The 25791-nt window shown below is 44.8% G+C and overlaps 1 protein-coding gene across 3 annotated transcripts in view; it reads left to right on the top strand.

The window, feature by feature from the left end:
- The window catches only part of Neur (E3 ubiquitin-protein ligase neur), a 113783-nt gene that overhangs the window by 55128 nt on the left and 32864 nt on the right, over positions 1–25791 (top strand). Inside the window, exon 1 of one of the 3 annotated variants that reach the window (XM_076821221.1) lies at positions 6761–7540. The exons of the other annotated variants lie outside the window; for them this stretch is intronic. Within the exon in view, the coding sequence (XP_076677336.1) occupies positions 7243–7540 (298 nt within the window). The 5' untranslated portion in view covers positions 6761–7242. Of the gene's footprint in view, positions 1–6760; positions 7541–25791 lie in introns of those variants that run through there. 3 annotated transcript variants of the gene reach the window in all.

Below are 25791 nucleotides of genomic sequence, written 5' to 3'. Positions count from 1 at the left end.
AATATTCTGACTGCTGCTTTAAATTCACGGAGCACTAAACTAGAAAAGTTCTTGGATTTTGATGTTGGAATTGTAACAAATTTATTCTGAAATGGCTGCATCAGAACACATGATAGCACAATATTTTCAAGATCCAAACTCGGAATTGAAAAGCCTACTTGTTTTCCACCTAATTCCAAGTAAGAAATAACCCTTTGCTTTGAAATAAGAAATAATGAATAAAATATTTTTGACACTATTTAAATAACTTCTATTTTATTAAAAAATTTAGTTGTTATTTACAATTAAAATCACAATACTAATTATTATTCATTATCTATTATTTAAATAAAAAATTTGCCCATCTCTGCCTGCCTCCAAAGCGTGGTCCAACTATCCCCCAATTTAAAGGGTCTAATATTTAATTGCCAGGCCTATCGACAGCTCGGTCAAATCGAGGATAATCCACCATAAATTAATTTCGTTCTCGGTTGCACTGCCCGATACAGGATGCCATGCATCCTCAGAAACATCCTGTACAGTTCACGCATAGTTGTACACACCGCCTTGCGAGGAAACAATGGGCCGAGTAATTGAAACAGTATCCCCCCGTCGAAGTAAAAAATGAACGAGCCTTTCGTAACTCGCATTCACATATCTTGCAGACACTCGTGCTCGACAGCTTTTCCCACGTGAAATGGGAAACATCTTGCCCCCTCCCCCGTCGCGGCAACTGTTTCATTCTTCATCTTATAATTTCAAGATCATCCCCGAATAAAATTCACCATTAATGAGACACAGTTGCACCATTAACAAAGCACACTCCGTCCACGTAAATAATCCAGATTACAGTAAATTAACCGCGGCCACCGTTCGCCCGGCATTCGTTCAATAAACTCCTCCGAAAGGAGCCTCGAACTCGTCAACAACAATGAGCTGATTTCCATCTATCGTTAATCAAGTCGGCTAATTAGAATACAGTGGGCAGTTAGCCGCTGGGATGCCCGCGAAGCGAAATTAGAGAATAATTGCGTTAAATCGTACGGGGCTGGTTTTCCTTCGAACTGGCTGCTTTTTACCCAGCCATTATGCCAGCCAGTCTGCGCGTATCTAAAAACGGTGCATTGTTCTGTGCACGTGAACGTGGCTCGCTGGTGCACGCGACCCGCTGCATATAGGTACGCTCGATCATTAATACGCGCGTAACTGTACACGCTTCTGTGTACATTTGGCACGTCGTTAATTCGCTGCTTGCTGGTCGTGGAGGCACGCATTTCACAAGGTGGCCGGGAAATTGAAGCGTGTGCACGGGGCATGAATTGTAAATGAAAAATTCTGCGCCTGTTTAGAAAAAGAGTGAAAGGAAAGCTGAAAGATATTTCTGAAGCGATGCACTGTATATGTAGGGTTCTTTGAGGGTGAAGTTGTTAAGTGAACTTGGCTGTTGCTTTTGCTTTTCATTGAAATTCGTAGCAGCGATACATAAAAGGTGAATGCCCCAATTTCTGCTCGTGTCCCCATTTCTGATCGTTTCGTATTTTTCTTATTATTATATGCGCTACGTTTGTACTATAGTCGCAACAAAATAATTCTAAACTATTTAAACAGTCGCGCGAGTGTTGCACGAGCTTGGAGCAATACATACATCGCTATTTTTCATGAGCAGAAATACTTTCTAAATCTTTCTTAAATAGTTTTTGAATTAGTTGATTTATTATTAAAGAGTTAATCAATTACTCTGCAAATTTTGATCACAAACAAATTTTTTACACCTTCTTTATGACGAGTTATCTCTTGAATGAGCAGAAATTGGGACATTCACCTTATTTATCGTATAAAGATGAATTAGTTATTATATTAAAACGCTCAGAGTTGCTGAGAAAGTTTGAGGATTTTGGTTAACACATTGGAACTTGATTAGACTGCAGAATTCCATCAGATTTTAATGTTCAGTTATACGTATACAAGTAATTAGCAGTTGTGTTAAAATCTTAATAGTTTTGGTTAATTATAATTAGATTTCTTGAGCAGTAGCAGAAGAGTTGAAGTAATTGAAGTTTTGATATAAATCACAGGGCTATATGACACATGCAGAAAGGATTTAAATATTTACCTCCTTTGTGCAATCTGCTTCCATAGCTTCGTTGAACCGCGAAGGAAGGCAGGATTTAAGGGACCAGAAGGAATCCTCTGATGTGATAGTAACATGAAATCGAATGGGGTGAACATGGTGGTTGCGGTAGTCACGATCGAAGGCAAGGGGTCGCGTAATGCGCTGGGCTGGTGCCGCCCTTCGACAATAAGGGTCTAAAAACGTCTTTCTCCGTGATTGTTTCCCTGGACGACCCTGTAAAACATCCCCTATCCGACTTTCCAATTTAACCTGTTGCTGAGGGCGAAATGGATGTGTAAACATCTCGTTCCATGGAGATTTTTTTACCTATTCAAACTCTAAATAAAATAATCCTGAAATTGTCAACCCTTCTAGTAATAAAAGTAAACTTGAATCATTGAAAATAAATTTCCAAGTTTGGTAAAAAAAGAACTAGATTGAGAAGTAATTGCATCTAGCTTAGAGACACTCTTTAAAAAAAAATATTAAGCATGCTGTCTATTAATCCTTCAGTGATGGATTGATGAAGATAATCTAAATTAAAAAATTTATCATTAATCCCCCTACGTCCTTCGGGACTTTTTTTACCCCTTCTCGTTTTCATTTCTTAAGGATGTCTTTCAGTGACAATCTTAGCCAAAAGTTAATCAATTTCCAAGATATTAATCAATTGTCCGGAATTCTTGTGACAATATAGTTCGGTGCTTGATATTTCTATACACAAAATTTCAAAACCTTTGGCCTAATATTTCACTCTCAATTTTTTAGTTATATTTCTCAATATTGCGTTTTCCCATAAGAATACACGTTAAATTAAAAGTTAAATAATTCAAAGACTACCGAATCAATTTTTCTAAAAATTTTCAAGGGCTTTTACTATTGCAGAAAAATTCGTTCCTCCAATTTTCAAAGATTCTCGCTTATTTTGAACGTTACTGAAGTTCATCCTTAAGGACACTTTCAACTTTCCAAGTTATTACTAACACGTCTGTTCCTCGTTCTTTAACACGTGCCAAGTGTAAGCTAACAGCAAACTAAAGCCCAAGGCAGAATTAAATAACTTACAAGCCTTGGTGCATTAAATTAATCCTCGTATGAAACTAAAATACTCCATGTACTAAAACGATATTGGCCTCAAACACCATATACACACGCGATGGCATTCCATATCGATGATTGTCAATCATTGTTTGAGCACGTCAACCTTGATACGCATTCCATCGGCTCGCATCGGATCCCACTACTTAGTCGATGGGCATTGCGCAAGTGCAACGAGGACCGGCGCAATACCGGTATCGATTTCCAGCGGATAATTCCTGACACCGATCGATCCCAGCTATACACCACCTTCGATTTCACGTTCTCCGTTTCGATCTAATTTCCGTCCCTAATGTCGTTTCTCCTTGCCCTGGTAACTACGCGCGGGTGCGCGCCTCCTTCCGAGTGCCCCGCAAATCAAGTTTCCTCCTGCTGGAAGGATGCAAGAACTCTCAGGACTGCAATGCGGTTTCCTGCGTGGAGCAGGGAACGATGCTCCTCGGGGAGCGTTTCGTCCTCCTGTTTCGTTCGGCTCTGTGTACCGCGATCCTCTGCAATTCGATTCTATTTATCGTGCTTTCTGGGGCCACTTGTGTGCAACAGAATTTTCGGGATTTATTGGAATTTCGGTGTTGGAATATTTTTATTATGTGCAGCGTGTTAAGAAAGAAGGGTCCAAGACTTTAGGGGATTATAATATTCACCGAAAGGAGTAAAGAATGCTTAATAAATAAATAATCAACGTAGGTTCTAAAGACAGTCCTGTTTCGTTATCTAATCGTGTATTGTTTTATTAGAATTATTAATTTACTGTAATTGCTTTGTTCTTTCTTCGAATAATTAAGGGGCTGTTATTTGAGAGGATGCCTATTTTTCTTAAATTTAATTTGATATTATATCTACTGCTCTGTACACTTATTAGTAACATTTTTGAAGCTTTTGTCAGTTTGTCGAATAATTGCCTTACGTTGAATTTAAGTAGTATTTGATGTTCGTGTCGCTGGTGAAGTTGTTTTTGAGATTAATATAGGTACTTAATTTCTGTTTTCCAAGTAGACTTAATTAACGTACTGTGGCAGTAGGTATTTTAGTACAATTTTAGTGCTAGATTTGTTATCCCGCGGAGGATCTAACAGAATTGTCAGTTATTTTATTGTCGAAGAAGGGGAATATAAGTTGCAAAGAAACAGAAGTATAAAACTCTTCAATCTCTCCAATTATATAACAAGAAGGACATTCGCGTAGTTAATTGACAAAGAATGCCACAGATTGTGACGTTGCGTGAATATATTCGTTATTGGGTTTACAGCCCGCATCGACGTCATTTCGAGGCAAGCGATGCGCGTGTAAAGAATGGGGAATTTAAATTTATTAAACTGTTACGAAAGGTAACTCCGTTATAAGGGTACCTGTATAGAAAAATGTATACATTCAGCCTTTTCGTGTTCATTCAGGCCACCTAAGAGTCCAGTACGCATAGAACGAGTTCCAATCAGGTGATTAATGATCTTTTCTTTTCCCATCTCCTTACAGTGTGTCCCACTTCAATCCACAAACGAACTTCTCTCGATATCAAAATATTTCTCAGAAATACAAAAACTTATATGCTACAGTAAATTCAAAATTCATTGACAAAGTACTACTTCCACAGAGTTGAAATTCCAAATGTCAAATCTCTCAAGTCCCTCGAGAATTACAAAAATTCGAAATCATTCAGCTCTATTGATAACTACTACTGTCGGCGTTTATCAGTTCCAATCTAAGCCAATTAAAATGGATGGAACGTCCGCCAAAAATCCCCCCCATTCTTCGTGCAATTTATCGTGTCTCTGAACGTCACCGTCGTTGCGCTGTCATGGGACGAGAAACCCATCCCGAGTCCCATGGAAACACGATATTTCTACCGTTGTACTTCGATCCTGTAACTCGAAGTGGCAAACCAAAACAAGCCTCAGTCGTCACGGTGGACAGCTCCACTGCACTTTGCCTCGTTGAACCGCGTGGAAGGTGAATCGTAACGGGTTAAACGAAGCGCTGCTTCGAAATGCGCGAATCTTTCTTTGGATTAGCAAGGAAATAGTCTCGTCCTTAATCATTAAAGGGTTAATTAAAAGCTAGATTCAACGTGTATGAGCTCTTGTACCCGGCGTACTGCTCATTGTATTCTCATAAGTATTCGGAGAATCCTTCTGCCTCGCCAGAGACGCCAAATTCTACTTAGGATATACCCCGTGTGCTCACTTCTCGCGAGCTGCATTATTCATGATCAAGGGCGTTGCCACTTGGACCGTTTTCAACGCAGAATCCCAACCATATTTCACCCTCGATGTTTCTACGACTTTATTTACATAGTCCCGTATCACCAGGCCGAGTCGTAAGTTTGGCAGTTTCACTCCCCGAGTTCATGTTATCCGTGAAATAAAACTACCCATGGTGGTGGAAATTCGAGGAATAATCGAGCTGTTGAATGACGAGGGGGTGGTAAGGCTTAGGCACGCACTTGCGGCGCTGATTTATAGCTCGTAACACTGAACCGTGTGTTTGGGATTTAATCTCATTGGTGGAAAGTGTTTCCCGCCTATTTATACTTTTATGTCCCTGCTGTGTAAAATTCAACCCCTTGACAATTATAATCTTCTCGTTTAAGATAAGTGTTGACTGAGGTATACCAATTCTATTAGTAATCACCCCAAAGTAATTACTATTGAAGAAATGCTTCCCCAAGTAGGGGAAACTCGGACAAAACCGGGTACCTGGGTAAAACCGGGACGTGCTGTTATTTTTTAAACTGCCTTGTAAAATAATTAAAATAATTTTTTTTAAATCGGTGCCAAAATAAAAGCAAAATTAAATCGGCTCGACGCGTGACGTTCCATTAAATTTTGCGCGCTCTAATTCCCGGGTTGATAAAGGCTTAGAATTTGATTTAATTCAGTTTCTATTTTGGCACCGATTTAAAAAAAATTATCCTCTTTAGCACACCTCTGAACTCAGTTTTTTACTTCTTTTTTTAACAGTTTATTATTTTTTAATTCTTAATGACCTCTCTTGGAAGTCGGTTAAAAAGAGTTTATTCCAATGAATCAATTGCAATTTCTTTTTTACTCAATGTCAATGTTACGAGATTTTATTCTGCCCGATTTTGCGGCGATCTCCCCTACAACCAACTAAAATAGCGGTGGGGACAGTAGAAAGCATCGAGTTTATCACAACCCTCTATATTTCTCCAGCGAAAACAGACCAGCTCCATATTTATTCGAAAGACTCCAGGTCCGCGCTCCGTTTTTTACGATTTCTAATCCGTAAACTAGAGTTGCGGGCGATTTTCAGTGCTCGCGACTGTGTAAGCTGGCGGCAGCGAGGGAGAGGAAAAAGGAAGAAGAAAGTAATCGCGTCTAGCTGGATCAATGCTCGTGCAGTCGGCGACCAGTTCGAATTTCCAACCCCGCGCGCCTCTCGGGTCGAGGAGAAGAAGGCAGAGCGGCAGAGTCCACCCCGGCCTCCCCGCGTTGGCGCACGGGGTGGCCCGGTGTGTCGCGGCCAGGTAAGGGGCAGCTGTCCACCAGGTGCCACTCGCCCCTCCACGCGTGGCCGCTGTCGAGGCATCCCTGGTGGGGTGCGGCGGGCAGCGATTGGTCGATGGCTCGCGCGCCGCTCGGCGATACTCTGGCGCTCGCTCGAGCAGCAGTCAGTCGTCCCTGGCCGCTCGAGGCGCACGAAGGCGCCTGTTAGTCGCGCGTCGTCGCTCCGCGTATCTCGCCCTTCGTGTCACGCGGTTCACCGTCTGATCTCCAGCCTCCCGGGGCATAGTACTCTCGCGAGGCCTCCGAGGAAGTCAGGCTCAGTGTGTGCCGGGAGAAGTCAGTACAACTCCGCGCGTCTGAACTCCCCAATAACCTCTGCATGGCAGGCCGGCTACCCCGTGGCTAGACACCGCGACTATATCAGTGTGCTCGGGTGTGCGATCAGTGAAACAGCCGGTGTTCGATCCTACCTCGCCACATCCACGGAAACGTAAAGCGGCCCGCCCCCGCCACCGCGCGTCCCCCCTTTCCCACCCCCACGGATCTCAGGGCCGCTCTCGTCACCTCGAGAGCACCACGGCTACATTTATGGGGGTGTCCGGAGAGTGCGCGGTCAAGGGCAGCAAAAGCCACCCCTGTCACTGCTGCAGCAGCCAGCTCGCCAGTCCCGGCGCGAACGTGCAACAGCAGCAGCACCACCACCACCATCACCACCATCATCATCATCACGAGGCGCACCACGCGCACCACCACCACCATCACCCCACCGGCAAGCACACCTCCGGCGAGCTGCAACAGCCCAACAACAACAGTGACAACAATATACTGGCACCACTGCGCAGCAAAATGAAGGTGCTCAAGAAACTGAAGCGCAAGATGGGCCTAGGTGAGCCACACCCCCATATTTATTTTATCCTCCGGGGTTTCTTGTCGAGGGAGCGATGGACTGGAGGTCCTTTAACCTGGTCGCAGTGACTGGGGCTCCAACAGCTGACGGCGGTTTCAAAGCATTTCAGGGTTCGTTGGCCGGGGGGTTGAGTTCCTTCGCGGTGCTAAAGGGGTGGTAGGGCTTTGATAGGGGTTTTCCTGGAGGTTCAACTGCTTTGCCAGCGGAAAGCATTGCTTTTTTGCGGAAGAACGTAAGGGACTTGAGGGATATGTGGTCTTATGGGGTGGTTTCGAAGGTTGAGGTTCTGTTTTATTCTTAAAGGGGTGGTAAAGCTAAAGTTCGTGGTAAGGTTTTTAATAATCACTCTTTACCGAGGAAATTATGGTATTTCTTGATTGTTACTGTTAATGTTTGGTAGCTCGACTCGGTGAGAGAATGTAGTTAAAGATTGCAAGATTTAGAGAATTAATTAGGATTGCGATCAGCTGATCATGTACAATTCTACATAACTGAATAGCTTCTTAACGGATTCCCGTGCCTTCTCAAATTCTAAAGGCCCGAGCGTTATCCTAGACTTCCCTCAAATACTATCGTGTATTCCTCGCTCGGAGGTCATAAATATTTACAATTTACCATCACACTCGTCGGTACAACGTACAATTCATAGATCCTAAAGCTTACCCAACCATTCAGATAGTCAAATATTACATGCGTTTGGATATCTACCAAAATTTTGTTTCACCCTGACCACCCTCAATGTTCCCTCAAACTCCTTCAAAACTGGAACTCCGTTAAATTACGAAATTTAAATTATCTGCAAGTTCCTCGCGATGATAAAAAATTACATAGCCTTAAAGACTCAGCAACTTTTATCTCCTATATTCAAACCACCCCATAATTGCAGCCCCTCGATAACACGAGGCTGTAAATTAAGGATCATAAAAACTTTTGCTGGTTTTATAGAAATTTGGACTCCTAAATGCAAAAATAACCTCAGAGTTATGTTATAATAAACGTTTGAATGAAATTAGTAATGAAAAATGAAACGTGGCGCAAAGTTTGTATTATACTTGTCGAATTCAGCACCCAAAAGTGTATTAAAACCATCTGCAATATTGCAAGAAGTTTTTTCTGCACAATATTACAGTCCGTTTCTTTGAATATTTTCTCAAATTTTTCTAGGATAATAGAATTGTACGCGACTTTGGAAATCTGTATATTTAATTTACATTAATTAGCGGGTATTAATTGTAACTTATAACTCAAGGCTTTCCTAAATCATCGACAGCTCCAAATTTCTGAGTAAATAATTCCCGCAAGACCCAGAGCATTGTTTTCGCTCTCCACCAAATTGCACCCCCTGGAGATCCCGTTTCATCAGCGGTGGGCGCTGACGTAAGAAGCGCCGTTCGAGTCACCTTTGTGATTAATCTGGCCGTAATTTGTCGCGCGGAACCGGTCCTGGCCGGCGCTCGCCCCGAAGAGGGGCGAGAGGGTTGGCCACCGGGCGCTTTTGTCGACGCGGGACAAGAGTGCAGGGCCGATGACGTTGCAACAGAAGCTACGTCGCGGCTCTCACGCGTGTAACGTTTCGGCGCAGGGTGCACTGGCGTGCAAGTGCAGCGCGCTGAAAGGCAGCGACGAGTCGCGGACGATTCTGCTTCGACGCGCGCCGCCTTTCGCGTGCACCCGCCTCGTGGGGTGGAAGCCGGCTCTAGGTGAGGAAAATTGATGCAGCCGTAGAGATAAAGGTAGACGCGAGCGGACTGGCGCGGCCGGGGATGATGGAAAGTGTAGTGGTTTTGGGGAAAATTAAAAACTTGATTGTAGCTTGGCGACGGTGGACTTGGGGGTTAAGATTGACTGGTGTGGGTGGGCTAGAGTGTATTGACGAATGAGAAGAATGTGATTAAGAGTTTGGGATTTAGAATTAGTGGAGTGAAAGGTTTAGGATTTAAAGTCGCTTTAATGGTGGAATTTTTATGACGAAGGGAATATAAATATAAATTAAATAAGGGGTTTAATTAACGCCACGGTAATTCACGACAGAAGCCACGTGGTCTTTCCTAGAGTCCCAAGGCTTCCTGTACTTCGCATCTTCTGTGGATAATTTGCCTAGGAAATTCTTCTGAAAAGGCGCCACGACCTTATTTCGAATAGGTACAGGTACACTCGTCGGTGCTTCAAAGACCTGATTATCTGGAGATAAAAGATTCATCTGTATAATAAATTAGAAGCTGTCCTCGTGCACCTTTGTCGGAACTCGATCTCCTCGTAGCGTTCCACATACCTCTCGCACTAATTTTATGGTGTTTAATCTCTGTGCAATTATTTATGTTCTTCACTCCGCCGCTACCAGCGGATGATTAAATTGTGTGTACGTGGAAACTTTGAGGATCGTTTTATGTACATTCTTCTCTAAATTAGAAACAGAGCTTGCCTTGATATTCGACGTGAAAACTGATCTCTCGTTTAATTTAACAGCATAAAGTAGGCACAGTAGAATGAAGGGGTATGTTTGTTCCTTCAGAACGAGCGTAATAATCGACTCTGAGGCTTAATTGCAACGTAGGGCTTTCGAAGGTCGTTAAAAGGCTGCACTCTTTTTGAGACATTACCTGCATAATCGTTATAAAATAAAAGCTCGCTGGCTCCTTTATTTTTAATCGCCGTTCCCACGTACCGTTCGAGTGAAAGGTTCTTGAGATAAAATAAAAAAAACTGAGTGACGCAGCGTTGAATATAAATACTACCTGTTTCTATTAGCAACTGGGCAACTCCAGCCATGTTTGATATTCTTGGAATGCATTTGCATCGTTTCCCCTTTAATTTCAAATCGATGAAAAATTCAACTGGGTCAGATTCCGGATGGATGCTCCAGAGATGGATGTAAGAGTGTCCTCCATTCTCGTCCCTCCACTTTCTCCTCCTAATTCCAAGTGCTCGATGCCCGGGGGATAATCGCGAATTCGGATATTGAAAAGGAATGAATCGTTAAAAAGCTTCGAATAGATTGCATCGTGAATGGAGTATTCTTAGCGCAACTTCCACGATCCACTTTCGCATCTCGAGGACGTCGAAGATTGCCGGTTATTTCCGGAAAATCCGATAACCTACATACTAGATCGCTGGAGAAGTCCTGTCCCCTAATGAGGGAGGAGGATTTTTTAAAACTAACTTCTGGTCTGAGCAAAAATTCATTACTGTATGTTGTTCACGCGCTTGGCGCAGCTTTCGTGCAGACCTCGCTGTGTCTTTTTGTGGAATACTAACTACCTAGCGTGCGGCAGCTTTGTGTTATAATAAAACATGAGTTTCTCACTTTGAAATTGTAACTAGAAATCTGGACAAAATCGAATAGATTTTCAGTGCCATTTTTTATTAACTGAATTGTGAAGTAACACTTTGTCGCTATCATATAATAAGTCCGTCCTGCTGAGAAAACCTTCTTATCGAAATATGAAACTGCTATCGCCTCACCAGTTTAAGAACAGTAATTCACTCTAACAGGTCCCAACAAAAAGACACATGCTTTAAATCACACCTACATCATTTTCACTTGCATTGCAATTTAACATCCTCCAATCACCATTAATTCTTACAAACTCCTTAAACAAATCCTTCTCCAACCGACACTTACCAAAAACATCCACTCAACTGCCCAAAACCAGAGGTGGGCAAAATTTGTATTAAAATAAAATTTCGAATGACGAAAAAAAGTAAAAAATGTATACGTCAAGTGTCGACTAAAGTTGAGCCGGGTTATTCGACGCATCAAGTTAATTTTTTGCACTTTTCTTCGTTATTCGAAATTTAATTAAAATTAAAAAATTTTCCCACCTCGTTCCAAAACCTCACACCTCTCCGAAAGAACAAAAACCCTGCCCGAATCTCTTCCACTCCCCCGTAACCTTATCGCATCCCCCGAAGGAAACGCTTGAAGCGTACCCTCGATCAGGAGCGGCGCAATCTTCCCTTTTCTTCGCCCCAGCTTAGTAGACAGAACATCCCCAGCGCATCCCCAATATTAATATTCCATTACGTCGTTTAGCTTCCGCCCCAGCCCGAAGCAGGACTCGCAGCACAATGGCGAAAGTGGGTCGCGGAAAAGAGTCTGCGCCGGCAGGAGTCGTCATTTCCTCCGTTATTTTCGCGCGCCGCCCCCCTGGCTCCCCTCATTTCCGTCGGCCTGCATCGCGCACAACGGCCTGATATCGCGCTTATCCGCCAGACTCTGTCACCGACGACGAGAGAGCTTCGAGGGGGGTTCGAGAGGGAGGCACGGCGGTGGATTTGTATCGTCGCGCGGTCGCCGCGCATCGTTGACCGACTTTCCCCTGAATGGGGGATGATTTGCCGACGAGAGACGGGCAAAGAGTCGGCCCGCGACAGAGAAAGATAATTCCCCGTGTCTTTCTTCATCGTCGCGGTGCATCGTCTCTGTCTCCGTCCGCACCACCCTTCCTCGTATCACCCTTGGCTGTTTCCGCTGTGTCCCGTGCGCCCCGTTCTCATCAGATGTCCGTTGTTCCCGACCACGTGACGAGCCCTCTCCTAAGAACGGCCCTCCATTGTCAGCGACAGCTTTCTCGCGAAGTGGAAACTCTCTCTTTCCTTCTCCCTCTTTTTTTTCTCTCTATCTCTCTCCCTCTGTTTCCCTCGTTCTATCTCCCTTTTTCCTTCCCTGGCCGACTTTTGTCTTCCGCAGCCAGTCGGCCCGCGCCTCCCCCGCGACCGTCCGCGCGCACCACCGAATCTTTCACGAATTTCAGATGCGACAATGCACGGACGCGGGACAAAGGACCCGCTCCGACGGAGTCTGGGTCGTGGCCGATTATTCGAAAAATCCCCTCGCGAGCGAGCGAGCACGGGGCTTTTCGACTTTTCTGGGTCGCCCCCCCCCTCCCCCTGGGAGTCGCCAGCGAGCTCTGCCGCGCGATTTCGGTCGCTGCGCTCGCTTTGTCGCGAGTTGCTTTTTTTCGGGTTCGCTGGAATCTGCGATCGATTGTTCCTTTTGCTATGACGTACCTAATGCTAACGTATGGAGGGTTAATTGCGATATTTCGCGGGGAGATGGTTGAAAGTAGTACAAGCAAGAGGCTATGGTTGATTCGCCGTGCTAGCGCCGAAGAGCATTGGAACGGTGCGTTACATCACACAACGAGGTCCTTCTTCTATTGCCCCACTCATTCACGTTCCATTCTAATCGATCGATCGAAATCTAGAGCTACTTCCTCGATGATTCTTCGACCTTCCATGCCAGCGGCTCTCATTTCTCGTTCTGTCCGACGTTCTTTATGCGAACGAGCTTCTTGCGCAGACTTTGGTGGGAAATGGCAATTCGCTGTTTGCGCCAGACTAAGTTGTACATGTTTAGACTAGGTTCATTCATTGAAGAAGGATTTTATGCATTTTAGACACTGGAAAAAATGTTATGTAAAAATATAAAAATTCAGACCATTTTTAACGATAATTAAACGATTTTTATTAAAAATGCACAAAAAACTAAATTAAAATGCACTAAAGACAATGGAATAATTATTTTCTTGTACTACAATTTCGATGGTGTTTTTTCACTTTAAATAAAATTGTGGGGCAACATGTGCAACCAGAAGTTGAAGTATCGGGATATTTTTCCTTCAAGGGGGTGAGTAGGTGCAAGCCTAATGGGTTAAGAAGAATAACGCCTGCGAATTTTCTTGCATGGATTCTAATCATTCTAATTAAATAACGAAGGAAACAATTCATTGAGTAATCGAAGGTTAAAGAAGGTGGAAAGTTTCACAAATTTCCTATGCATAATACTTTCCAAACGTGTTCCTTTCTGGTAAAAGGAATCACCTTCGGAGAATCCCTGCGACAAACAAAAGGTTCCCTTCAAAAGCCTGCAGGCCAGCAGGGAAATCCCGAAATTTAACGATCCTCCGCCCTGCAGCCGTGTTAAAGGTCACAGCTGTTCCATTTTTCATCTTTTTCCCCTTGCTTTTCAGTTGCTCGCTTTTACGTGTCAACAGCTTTTCCTTAAAGGGCCGAGGTTGAGGAGACCAACGCCGCGCGACTTTTTTCGCCTGGCCCTTTGTGGGAGGTCTTTGAACCGCGTTCACTTTAAACGCGTTAAAAAGAAAAATTCCATCGAACGAGCTCTGCGCGCGTAGTCCATAAAACATTGATTTCGTTCGCATTTTTCTTCTTTCCCTTCCTCGGCTCTTTCAAAAAATCTACTCCGTTTTCTGCCTCATCAACGGGAGGCATGTTTTTGCTTCCTATTAAGGCCTGGGGAATAAAAATTGCGGGAGAAGGCTCTTCTCCATTTTTCTAGACAAAGGGGAGTAACATGGGGTTGCGAGGGTAGAGGCTTTCTCTCTGCAAGCAAGAATAACGGTAATAAAAAGCCGTGGCTGTGTATAGCATGTCAGCTATTCGAAAGTTTCTGCTGTAACGCAGCTTCACTGTCAAGGAAATATGTATATTTATTTCGTTATACGAAACTATACTTCCTCGGTAACATATTAGCATCCACAAATCAAATTCACTTTCATTCTAATTCTAAATTCAGCCAGAACATATTTAGTGCCACAAATAAGTGCCAGAAGATTTTTTTAATTAATTTTGGCACTTAGTGTTTTCTTCATGGACTCTTAAATTCAACGTTCTTCCCCCACTAAATTAACCCACAGCTTCGTGGAACATATTAACCCGCGCACATACCAACATCATCAACTTCCAAGGACCCCGTTTAAAAAACAGCTTCTTTCATCCTTCGCCTGTAAATCTCGAAGGTGAAAAGTTGGCCAGTGTCACTGTGGGTCGAAGCGTCTCGCCTGGTGACTTTAATACCAGCACAAGCGACGCGACAGGTTCGAGGAGGAAGCTCCATTCGACTTGCTGTAATCGTGGCGTCAAAACGGCTGCAGTCTCACGGAATTCGCATCCCGGGCTGATTATTCTTCTGGGGTAGCAGCTGTGCCCGGTGAACCCCTCGGTATCCAGCTCTCCCTCGCCGCCGTTCTCTCCTTCTCCGCCTCCGCTGAAACGAGGAGACACGGTTCTCCTCTTTCTGTCGAAACGGCCGCAAGGACCAGCGGCCCCCGGAACAGCTGACGAGCCTTTAAATTTGCTGCTGGTGCCTTTTTACCTGGGCTCACGTTGCAACAAACGACGAGACGGCTTCCTCCCGCTCTCTGTTGCTCCTGGACGCTCGAATCGCAACGGGCCACACGGTCATTATCCGGACAATAAACCCGAGGAACGGGCCGCACTTTCGATGGGGCCTCTGCGATCGATGAATAGGAACCGTAGATCGTGGACGGAAATAAGAATCGCTGGCGAGGGAGACTTACAGTTCCAGGGGGGTGGAAAACGAATTGACGACAGGCGGCTTGGTTGCACGAGCGTGCTTCGAAGTTTGATACGTTTCTCTTGTTTTCCTAGCAAGGAAAGTGGGTGGAGATGATAGCCAACTGCTTCACTGGTATATTTGTCCTGGGATCTTTAACTCTTGAATGGCGGAGATCCATGTGTCACGTGCAGAATCAATTTCACCAAAAATTAATTTTAATATTTCTTAAATGTACACCTTAGAATATTCTTTCGTGTTAGAATCCTTACTTTCTCAAAGTAGTAATGCTAATAGCAAGCAATACCTAGTTACATCTAGTCTGATAGCTGGGATGGTACAAAATCCGTGCAATTTTTCATGGCCCATCTCAAACCCAGACCATCTCAATCTTTTATTTATTTCTTTATTTATTTCCTCATGAACGGGTGAGACCCATTTTTGCCACAAGAAGGTGTAAAAGACGCAGAGTAGAGACACAGCGTTACAACACCACAGAGCAGAAGACAACAAAATAAAACTGAACAAAAATAACAGAATATCAGAAAATTTAAAATACCAAACATGACTTAAGTTCTATATATCAGTTGATGTCGCTCTGTGTACGCTGGCCTTAAATGCTGAAAGAGATCCACGGAAGAGATCAATCTCGTTCCTAAGCAAGTTCGCCAGGTTGCAGATCCTATGAAAGGGGTCCGCAATCTTAAAGATTTACGAACCACTAAGCGCTTTAGTAAAGGAAAATTCGCGAAGCCGAATATTTTTGCTCTTCCAATTTCTATCCAACCTGAATTCTCAGTTTAGTTCTTCCAAAGACCTCGATAAATCGAGAAGAATAAATCCCAATGGTACGCAGGCAGCTTCAGCCCCTAGCTCTAGCTCCGAAACAGCTCGTTTGCTCAACCCATTACACCGTTCATCTTCAAACGTAACCACGCTCACCGCGATCTCGACGCAAAACCGCGTCACAGGAGGCACTTACAGCTGGAAAAAGACCGTTTCCCACTTGCCCCCCGTCACGGTCCTCTTCTTCTCGCGCGTCGTACGTGATCGAAAGGACTTGGCCGACCTAGGAAATACTAGAACGAATCGCCAGGGACGAAGGAGTCCGCCAGACTCTTCCAGGGTCTTCGACGAGTTGATCCTCGCGCGAGCGAGAGAGCCGCCCAGGCTCTCTCTGGCGTAAGCGCGGGTTATTCCTCTCCGTTGCTCGTGCTCTCCCTCCTCGGCGGTTTTTCCTCCTCTTTTTGCCGCGGGTGAATCACTCCGGCTCACCCGCGCGCAGAGATTCTCAGTTGCGGTCCGCTCCGCAGGTGGACCATCCCGCGACACGCGGATAAAACGGTCGACACGTGTTCCGAGCGGACCCGAGCCTGCAGCACGGTGCCCCCTAGCTTCCCAGACAGCGAAAAGGGCTCTCTTTCTCTCGGCTAGCCGTGACTCATGTGCCGTTTAAGGTCGAACGGTGAGCTGTCGATTGGAAACGTGACGAAACTCCTGGACAGCGGACAGGGATTACGCAAGCTCGGCAGCTCGGATCGATGGGGAACAATAACCTGCCCGTGGCTTCGATCGGGGCTCCGAACACGCCGGTTTGTTGTCGTTGCAAAACACTTAGCGGACCGAGCGCCGAACAGAATGGCTGTTGATGGTGTCGATTATCACAATCAGTACAGTGCACGCGCGATCGGGGACTCCTCGGAACCCATTCTTCCTCGAAGCGGAAGGGTTGGGTTAGAAAAGGCTATTCCACGATGTAGATTCAGCTTTATATCATAACGAATCCACCTTCTCCGAATTCCTGTACGTCGCCACGCGCTCTACGACAACATTTGCGTCATATAGAGACACAAACGTGGAATATAAACACAACTTGGAAGTAATTCTAATTCTTCGTTTCCACGTATAGGTAACATAGATCTCTTTTAATCCTCCGTCTTTGTGACACCAATTTTGTAGATTTCTAGAACTAAACTTAAGCCGGGAATCCACCTAGAAGCTAAACTAAGCTATGCCTATTTTTTTTAAAACGTAACATGGCATAGCATAGCTTAGCTTCTAAGTGGATTCCCGGCTTAAAACTGAAACTCATAGATCCCCTATCATCTATGTATTTGAGTATGCACGCGATCCGAAATTAACAGTGAGCACCCTGGTGATCTCAAGCAAAAGGGCTTCTGACTGTGAATTACGCGTAATCAAGAAAACATCGCAAGCATTCATGTGTCCCTGTTTCATCATCAAGGAAAAGAGTTTCACTAGCCCTGAGCGGGACCCTCCATCCCGTTGCAGAAGCCTCCTCCAAGAAGGAGCTTCCTCGAACGGAGATCGCGATCACTGACCGTCCTCACTGGCTCCTCTTCCCGGGCGTCCGTGTGCGTTCACACCCATCCACCCACTTTCCGCTCGTGTGACGTCAGAGCATCGCGAATGAAACCCGTCTTTGTTCCCACAAACGTCTCGCGAACCGGTTTGCCGGCGGTTCCGCGTACCCTGTCAGCTGGCGCTGAGGACCGTTTAATCGGGGGAACTCCGCCGAGCCGTTTTCGAGGTGGATCGGAAATTCCGTGGCCCTGTCTCGGCTGGAATCGCTTCCGAGAACCCTCCATTCACTACCCTGGAAGAAGCCGTCCCGAGAGCTTTGTCGCAGATTTAGATAAGAGCGAGCGAGCAGATTACCGTCTCGCTGGCCCACTGGCACGCTAATCGCTCGCTATCTCGAGCAAGCTTCTCTGCAAACGGAGCAAGCATTCCTCTCCAAGACAGGGCGATTCCTCGGCGCTGGTTTAAACATAGACCAACCGATTTTAAATCTTGCAACCAAGCATCTCGCAGATTTCATTAGAGATCCTGGGCCTGACAAGGATGTTAGTGCTCGAGGATTTAGATAGCGAGCTAGCTGGGTGCTCCTGATGAGGGTTGCCTCGTGGGGCTGGGACACTTGGGGTTTGACGGCTGAAGGAGAGGTTCAGCCTTGTCGCTTTTCCGCGTTCTATTTCCGACTACCCCTTGGGCACCTTTTGGCCCCAGGTATTTGGTGGGTTTTCGAACTTCCGGGCGGGGAGATACGGGAACGGAAGCGGGGCTGAATCGCGGCGCGGAAGTTGGCGTCATCGGTGCAACGTACCTGAACAATGCTGTGTCTAGCTTTCCACAAGAGGTTTCTGAACTTCTGCGTTCTTCCGGGGCCCTTTTCACCTGGGGTTTTTTTAGTTAGAACAGTTTATGAGGAATAGGAGCTTGCGCTGCGTGCTTTGTTACGAGGAAATAGCGAGACTCGCAGGATTCAATGTGACCTAAGCTCCCAGGAGGCAGAAGTCAACCGTCATTAACTCCCAAGCTGCGTATTAGGTGCGCCCTATCGTTTTGCTTCCTCTAATCTCTCGGACAAAACCATTAAACAGCGAGGAGCGACGGCGCAGCAATGAAAACGGAGTGGCAGCAAGAAATTATGCGATCTCGGGGAGGGAAACTCGGCCGAACGATGGGATCGTATCCCGAGATACATGCATTTGGAGCCCGCGGAAGCAAGGTGCGTGAACACCCCATGCCCGCAGCACGTGCGTTCCGTGGTGCGCGCGCCGGAAGTGCCTCGCCACCGGGGACTTAATGGTGCGGGCACACGAGCAAACTCGCCACCATCCTCCAAGCTACGCACGTGCTAGCCCTCGCGGAAATTCGCGGGGCCAGCCAGTCGAGACGCTTATCCACGAGGCACCCTGAAACTTGCTTTTTATGCTCCATAATTCCTCGTCCTGATGTGCATCGAAATCTCCCGAGAGTCTTTCATCTTGATCCTCGCCCTTGCGATCTTCCCGATAATACTCCAACACAAAGGAATATTTTCGAATACAAGGAATGTCCATTTTTAAGCGCACCGTAGCTCATCATTTAATTGCGGGTCGTTTTAGGTGACTCGTGAAGCTTTCGGGTAGGTTTTCGGTTGATGAAAGAATGCGAGCAGAGTTAATTATAAAGATTTATGAATACTGTCTGCAGAATGTATTTTTACATCCCTGGGAATTCTTAAACTAGTTGTGTATTTATCAAAATTGCGTTCTTTTGGGGTTCCAAGTGCGTTGATTTTAAGATCGATCTTCTTGGCGGATGCTTTCGTTCGTCGCGATAGAGAACTTCTGAAGTACCATTTTATTTCGTGTTAAAAGACTCTCGTCTAATTCTCCTCTCATCGAAGCACACTCGCCCCCGGTGAAAATAAATTTCCATCGCCGAAACGAGTTGCCAGCTGACTTGAGAGCGGCTCCGTCCGAGCTGCCGAACATCTGTCGTCGATGGAAGTGCTTCCAGACGAGAACCGAACCAGGAGTATAAACGAACTAGGAGAGCTATCGAGCAGTTCATTTGGTAACCATTAGCAGCCCCCGGTGGAGTCTCTAGCCAAAGGGTGGAAAGATCCTCTCGGTCCGGTATATCGATTCTGACGTAGAAGATGTATATTTATCTCCTGGTAGGGTTCATCGAGAGCGCCTCCTTGAGGAAAAGTGGAAGTTGCTGATGAATATCTGTGCAAAATCAAGCCTCTCTATATCATTCAAACTTAATTTCCAATCTGCTTCGCCCAAACTCCATATTTTAGTTTGAAACTGACGTTGAAGAGTTGAATAATTTCGTTAGTTGAGAGTAATTTCTTCTTTCTCTTCGAACTCGAAGTTCAAAGGCTGCAATTTCTAGTTATAGGAATTTTTAATCTTTTCGCAAATCTTTCGTTTTTCGACAGAAAGACATAATTATAACAAAATTGCAGAGGAAGAAGTGGGTTCTGCAAGAACAGCGTTATAAATAGAAGCTGGTAATCGTTGCTGTCTAGGATCAGTAGGGAACAGACGTTTCGAACAATGCATTTTCCTCGCGTCATCTAGAGTACAAGAAAACCCTCGTCGAGATTTATCGAGGTTGCCTGCCCCTCTCTACGGTTTCCTTCTTTCTTCGCGGCTGCTCCACTGCGCCCAGAAGCGGCATGCTTTTAATGGGACAAACGTTGAGACACCGATGAAGCCATTTTTCAAGCGGAAAGCGTTCGCCCTGGCAGCTTCTGGGCTTCTGCCTGTCAATTCCACAATGTCTCGCTGGTCTTGCGCTACGGCGCGATAAATTCGTGCTAGGAGAGCTTCTTTCGTCGGGGAGAGTCGTACTTTGTGATACCACGTAGCGACCATGAGTAATCGGCGTGCTGATTTCTTTCCTATCGAGGCAGAAAGCACTTGCAACTTTTTATTTCGAAGGAATATTACCGATGACTCAGTAGACGCTGAATGAACGTAAATGGAGTTGGTTGAAATTACAACAGATATCAGATTCTTTTTTTTTTAATTTATTTCAGCAAGTAAAGTTGAAACTTTGACGATCAACGGATCGATTTCTCGCGCTTCTCCAAATGCATAATTGTAAATTCGAATTATCAGTTGGGTCGGAATATTTTCTAATTATGGACTTCAACTTCCACAGTGTTCTCAGTGTTATTTAAAAAAAATATATACTATTTTAGCGTAGCATGTAACTGGTGTTTATTTTTCAAGATAGAATTCCTTCTGATAATTTATACGAATATAATATTTTCTACGTTCTCGTTTCGAGTGCTCGTGCTATCTTCGTCACTTGTTTAGTCTTCGTCTCGCCTTATCGGCCACCGACCACAGGGGATGAATCATTTTCCCTGGGACAGAGTTAGTTAGCGGGAGTACAATGGTGCTCTTTTAGCCCCCGTTCTGAGACTGACTTTTTTAAGGGATGTGTCCCCTTCGGGCCCTTCGCTCGCGGTCCATATTACTCTTGGGAGCGCGGAGTTGCCTCTAGACTTTAATGGAACAAATGTTGCGAAACCGCAAAGCGAAATCCTCCTTGCGCAAGCGGGGATCCGAACGGGTCGAGTGGAGCACTGATACTTTTTTACGGCTCGCCTGTTCTGGATGAGTTTATTTAGGGGTAGTTTCCTTTGTTCGTTACAAGAAAAGTAGACTGTTCTAATTACATTTGTAATGCAGATAGCAACATTTTCAGATCTACTTCGTAAGGAAAGAGTTAGAAGCAAAATTCAGCAAATTAGACGATTTTCTAGCAATTTTTACATAGCTACCCAGTTTACGTTTGAAGTATTAAAAATATTTCCCCACTCGATGAACATCTGACTAGGATTCGGATTTTAGAGTAGTCTACATTGTAGAAGCGTACATAGCTCGAGGTTTTAATTGCAATGTAATTGCGAGAGCAGATTGTTGTAACAACTTAATTGCAACGAAATGATAAGTGGTGATTTTGCAGTGATGATATCAACGTAAAAACAAGTGGATTTATTATATTTGCAGGTTAACGTACGGTTATGATGTTTGAATAATTCATAGGTCAAAGGTAGATGCGCGTGTAGCGAATCTAAGTGCCTCGAGATTATCAAACTACACGGTTTTCCATTCCCTGCATGGAAAAAGCAGTCGCGAAAATTATGCAGCACTATCTACAACGAGCAATCTACTAAGTTCTTTTTGCCTCGTTCTTTTAAGCTCGCGAACCTCAAAGAAGCTAATAACGCATATTGTTTCCGTGGCACATAACCGCCGAACAAGACAAATATTAAGAATTGATATTAATTTGAATATCGCGCACAGTGGTGGTGAAAAGAGATTTAAAAACGATATTTCTATGTGCATACTTATATTCCGAGGAATCCTTAACTGCATACAGTCTCCATATTCCTTCTGCATGTACCTGTGCGTAGTATATATGTCACAGAACAATTGTAAAATCAACCTTTTTGTAAAATACTACATTTTTACCTCAACGAAGCTGAGGAACCATAGCCTTTTTGTAATATGCACCGCGCGAGACCTGCAGCCTTGTAATTTAATTTATTATACATTACATACTAATGAACGTACTAAAAGTATTACAGAAAGGCCATTATTCCTCAGCTTAATCGAGATAAAGATATTCTTCCAACAAAAAGACTGTTTTAACACAATCATGCATTTTTTAACCACCCCTTCACCACCACGTGCTCCAAAACAATTATTTATCAAACACTACTAAACTTGTATCACAACGTCCACGCGATTAGCTCAGGGATCACTGGAAAAACAGCAACAGAACTATAAACCCAGGCTCGACAGAGTCAAATTCACCAAACCACCCTGGCGACTTTAAAAGATCCTGGAATCTCCCTCAGATCCTCGAGATTCATTCTCACTCGCTTCATCCACTAAAACTTCACCGTGCCCCCAAACAAGTTCCTCCTTCACAGGCCCTCAAGCAGCACTCTTGAAGTACTCCTCCCCCGAAACTCGCCAAGTGGCCAGACTCCAATTAAAAAGTTCGCGAGTTCACGGGTTAGGGATTCGTTGGTAATGACCGGAAACTGGCTGATTCTTGCCAGTTTCTCGCTGATAGCGCGTCGTCCTCCTGCTCGCCCACCTTCCGCGCGCGGCTGACACCAGCACACGGGGGTGTGTGGAAGAAAGGGGCAGCGGTCGCGACCCACGCTCAATTGGCCGCTGTGGCGCCTCGGCGACAGAGGAACAGGGGGGGGGTGGATGGTTGAATACGAACCAGCCAGATGATTTAATTGTCACGTGTCAAAGTTCAAGCATCAGCCGCGGACGTTGATGCCTGGCGATCAGTGCCTCTCAACGCGGCCACGTCTGCTGACCGCCCACGCGTTTGCCCCTTCTGGTCAGCAGGGCCTGAGCCGTCGCCGTTAATCGCAGGAAGTTCGCAGGAACGCCTGTAATTGCGTCAATTAGCGGCTCCTCGCCAACCCCCTCGCCGGAGGATCCTCGCTAATTGCAAGTATCATCGCTGTGATCGTTGTATCGGGGATCCTGAGCCTAACGGCCGGGCAGTGCTGTATCGAATTAACTAAGTCGGATTTAGAAGAGTTATGAAACAGTGGAAGAGTTGAGATGATCTTCTTGGGAACAAATTAGTCGAGCATGAGCAAATGGCCAGGAGGATTGTATTTTAATTAATTGCAGGAGATAGGAAAGCTGAATGCAAAGTACTCATGTGATAGGATTAATTGAAATGCAGACTCAAAGGGGTGGGGTCCACCAGTGGCGGATTTAAGAAAAACGGCACAGCTGGCTAACGTTCCGAGGGACCCATTTTTTGGGGGGAAATGAAGAGGTGGTTTACTAAAAACTGACTCAGTGTAGTAGTACAGAAAAAAATATAGAGTTTGGTTAAAATCTTAATTTCCTTCTTTTTGAAGATAGGACTGTAGGTGGTTCGCCTGGGCAGGGGCCCATTTTTCGGGAAAATCAAGAGGTAGTTACCTAAAAAAGGGCTCAGTGTAGTAGTACAGAAAAAAATATAGAGTTTGGTTAAAATCTTAATTTCCTTTTTTTTTAAGATAGGACTCTAGGGGGTCCGCCTGGGCAGGGGCCCATTTTTCGGGAAAATCAACAGGTAGTTACCTAAAAAAGGGCTCAGTGTAGTAGTACAGAAAAAAATATAGAGATTGGTTAAAATTATAATTTTCCTTTTTAAGAATTCTGGGCAGGGGCCCAGGCGGCATTTACTCATCGGCCGCCCTGTTAAATCCGCCACCGGGTACCACAGAAATTCTTGTGGGAAGAGAAGCTTGCGTCGGGTTCCAATCGTTTCAAAGGTTTTGAAATAGCGCCTTGCATACCTAAGGAAATAAGTAAAACGTGCGGACACGAAATGTTATTGGTCGCCAGTAGCAAGTGGAGTAGCGTAACAGCGAAAACACGTCAGACGGAATTACGTTTCCTCATTTATGATTCACAGTGCGCGGGATTGAAACGGTAATCTTCAGAAATAACTCCTCCCCGCGAGTGTTTATTTTTATATACTAGCCGCGGGAATTCGCTTTCGATAACGTTTCGAGGAACCTTGGTGCGCTTATCGCGGGAAACCGACAGCTACCTAATTTCCTAAAGTGATACCTGTTTCGTGGATCCTTCAAAATCTCCAAATTAAATTTGTAACGCATCTCGAATCGATTACCCCCGAAACTACTCAGCTTCCAATAATACCCCCAACTTGCAAAGCAGAATTAAATGAAATCCAAGTACAGAGTCACACTTTTGCCTTTGAAATTGCAAATTGACTTCGTATTTATAGAAACCATAGAAAAATACCACGGAACACGTGTGTTAAAATAATGTTCAAGGCTGCGTTTTATCGACACCCTTCTTGGGTGGCGCTTCTCGCTCCTTTAATACTACTTAATCGAATTTACTCGAGTTCCCTGCGGTTCCACAATCGAATTAGCAACTTTTTCCCATGATAAACGAAGTAGTAGATCCTTCACAGTAGCAATTAATGACAAAAGGTCCTAAATTCCTTGGATTCAACTCCATTTCGGAGATAGACTGATAGGTCGAATCAAGAGATTCACGATGGTTGCGCGAAATATCGGCGGTAAACAGTGGTGAATTGTTAGCTTGCGTGTAGCGATTCAGATGGACGATGCATTAACTCGAACTTTACGCGTCGTCGCGATCGTTATTCGGTTTAACGCGGAATTTACGAGCTACGTGGTTTGAGAAACACGAGTGGACCGCATGGTGAAATATACCAGGCGCGCGAATCGGTTTGAACTTGGTTGATTTATTGTTGAAAGGCTCGGTAGGTTGCTTTGGTGGCAAGGATTATATATTCCGGGAGGAAGTTCGGGGAACCGCGTCGCATGGTTAGTCTCGACTTTCTTTTAGTGAAATTCAGTAAAGAGTGGCTTGATAGAAGTTGAACGACTGATAGAATGTGTTAACGAGAGGAGAATTGCTTTAATCTCTGATTGTGAGTGACTGAAAGACGAAACGTATCAAGGAAGAGTTCTATATCCAAACTTTCGCATACTTAAATAAGTTTTATTCAAATTCGAATTCCCAAAAAGTTCTGCGCGTGATAACTTTCAAAGCTGAAATCTTCGAAATAGGAATAAGAGGATCTCATAAAAGATAAGTAAGAGGATTGAATCTAAATAGTTGCGAAGACTCATATAATCCTCCCTCAATAGTTTCATCAAATTTCATTTACAAACCACTCGGAAACAAAGGTTCCACCCTCACCACCCTCTCAATCAGTGAAACTAAAAATCAACGTCCTCGAAAACAGAAGATAACAATACTGATAGCGAAAGAAAGTCCACTCGATTTAAGTGGCTTAATTTCAACAAGATACGGGGTGAATTATATTCAACTTTTAAGGATGATTTCACTGGACTGTTGGTCACCAAGAAAATGCGAGATAAAACCGTTGCTATCGGTCGCGACGTTCCTTGGTCCATCTCCATCGCGACTGAGAACCACGGTGAACCATTGACCCCCGCGTAAACCGAGAAAGTTCCTTGGTGAACACCAACGAGAGCAATAGACGGTGGATGAGTAAAAGACGTTAAGGCCGCTGTCTTAATCTGCCTCGTGTACGTCGGCCTCTTTCCCCCGTTGTCCTCCAATTATACCTTAACCAGCTTTTCTTCTCAACCTGGAAACTCGAATGACCCGACTCGACACTGTGACGTACAGCCCGAGATAGCATCAAAAAGCCACTCAAGTCGCGGAGGGACGGAGTTTCGTCTCGTCCTGTGATGATTAAACTGTCCTCGTTAATGGGCCCTGCCTCTATGTAAATTAAGGTCCTCCTCGTTGGAGACTCCCGTCTAATTCGCGATCCAAGATGTTCAGCCTAGAGATGCCTCAAAGCGTTTCCCTTCATCTCTCCCTGAAGGAAAGCCTGGTCCTCTTGGAGCATTTGAATCTTCTCCTTTGTGGCAGCTATTCTAAGAATATCTATCATAGACCAATCGACCCATTTCTCTTTTAATTTGGCAGGGAATAGCGTCATTAGGATATTGCCATTTAAGGGTAAACGCAGAGGAAACTATGGAGGGTGAAGATCGAGCATTGAGGTGGAATTTTAAAAGGGACATTCTGTT

This window comes from Andrena cerasifolii, chromosome 10 (genome assembly GCF_050908995.1).
Source record: "Andrena cerasifolii isolate SP2316 chromosome 10, iyAndCera1_principal, whole genome shotgun sequence".
In the NCBI taxonomy this organism is placed as follows: domain Eukaryota; kingdom Metazoa; phylum Arthropoda; class Insecta; order Hymenoptera; family Andrenidae; genus Andrena; species Andrena cerasifolii.
The sequence above is the reverse complement of the archived record's forward strand: the minus strand, read 5'-3'. Positions and strand labels throughout refer to the sequence as shown.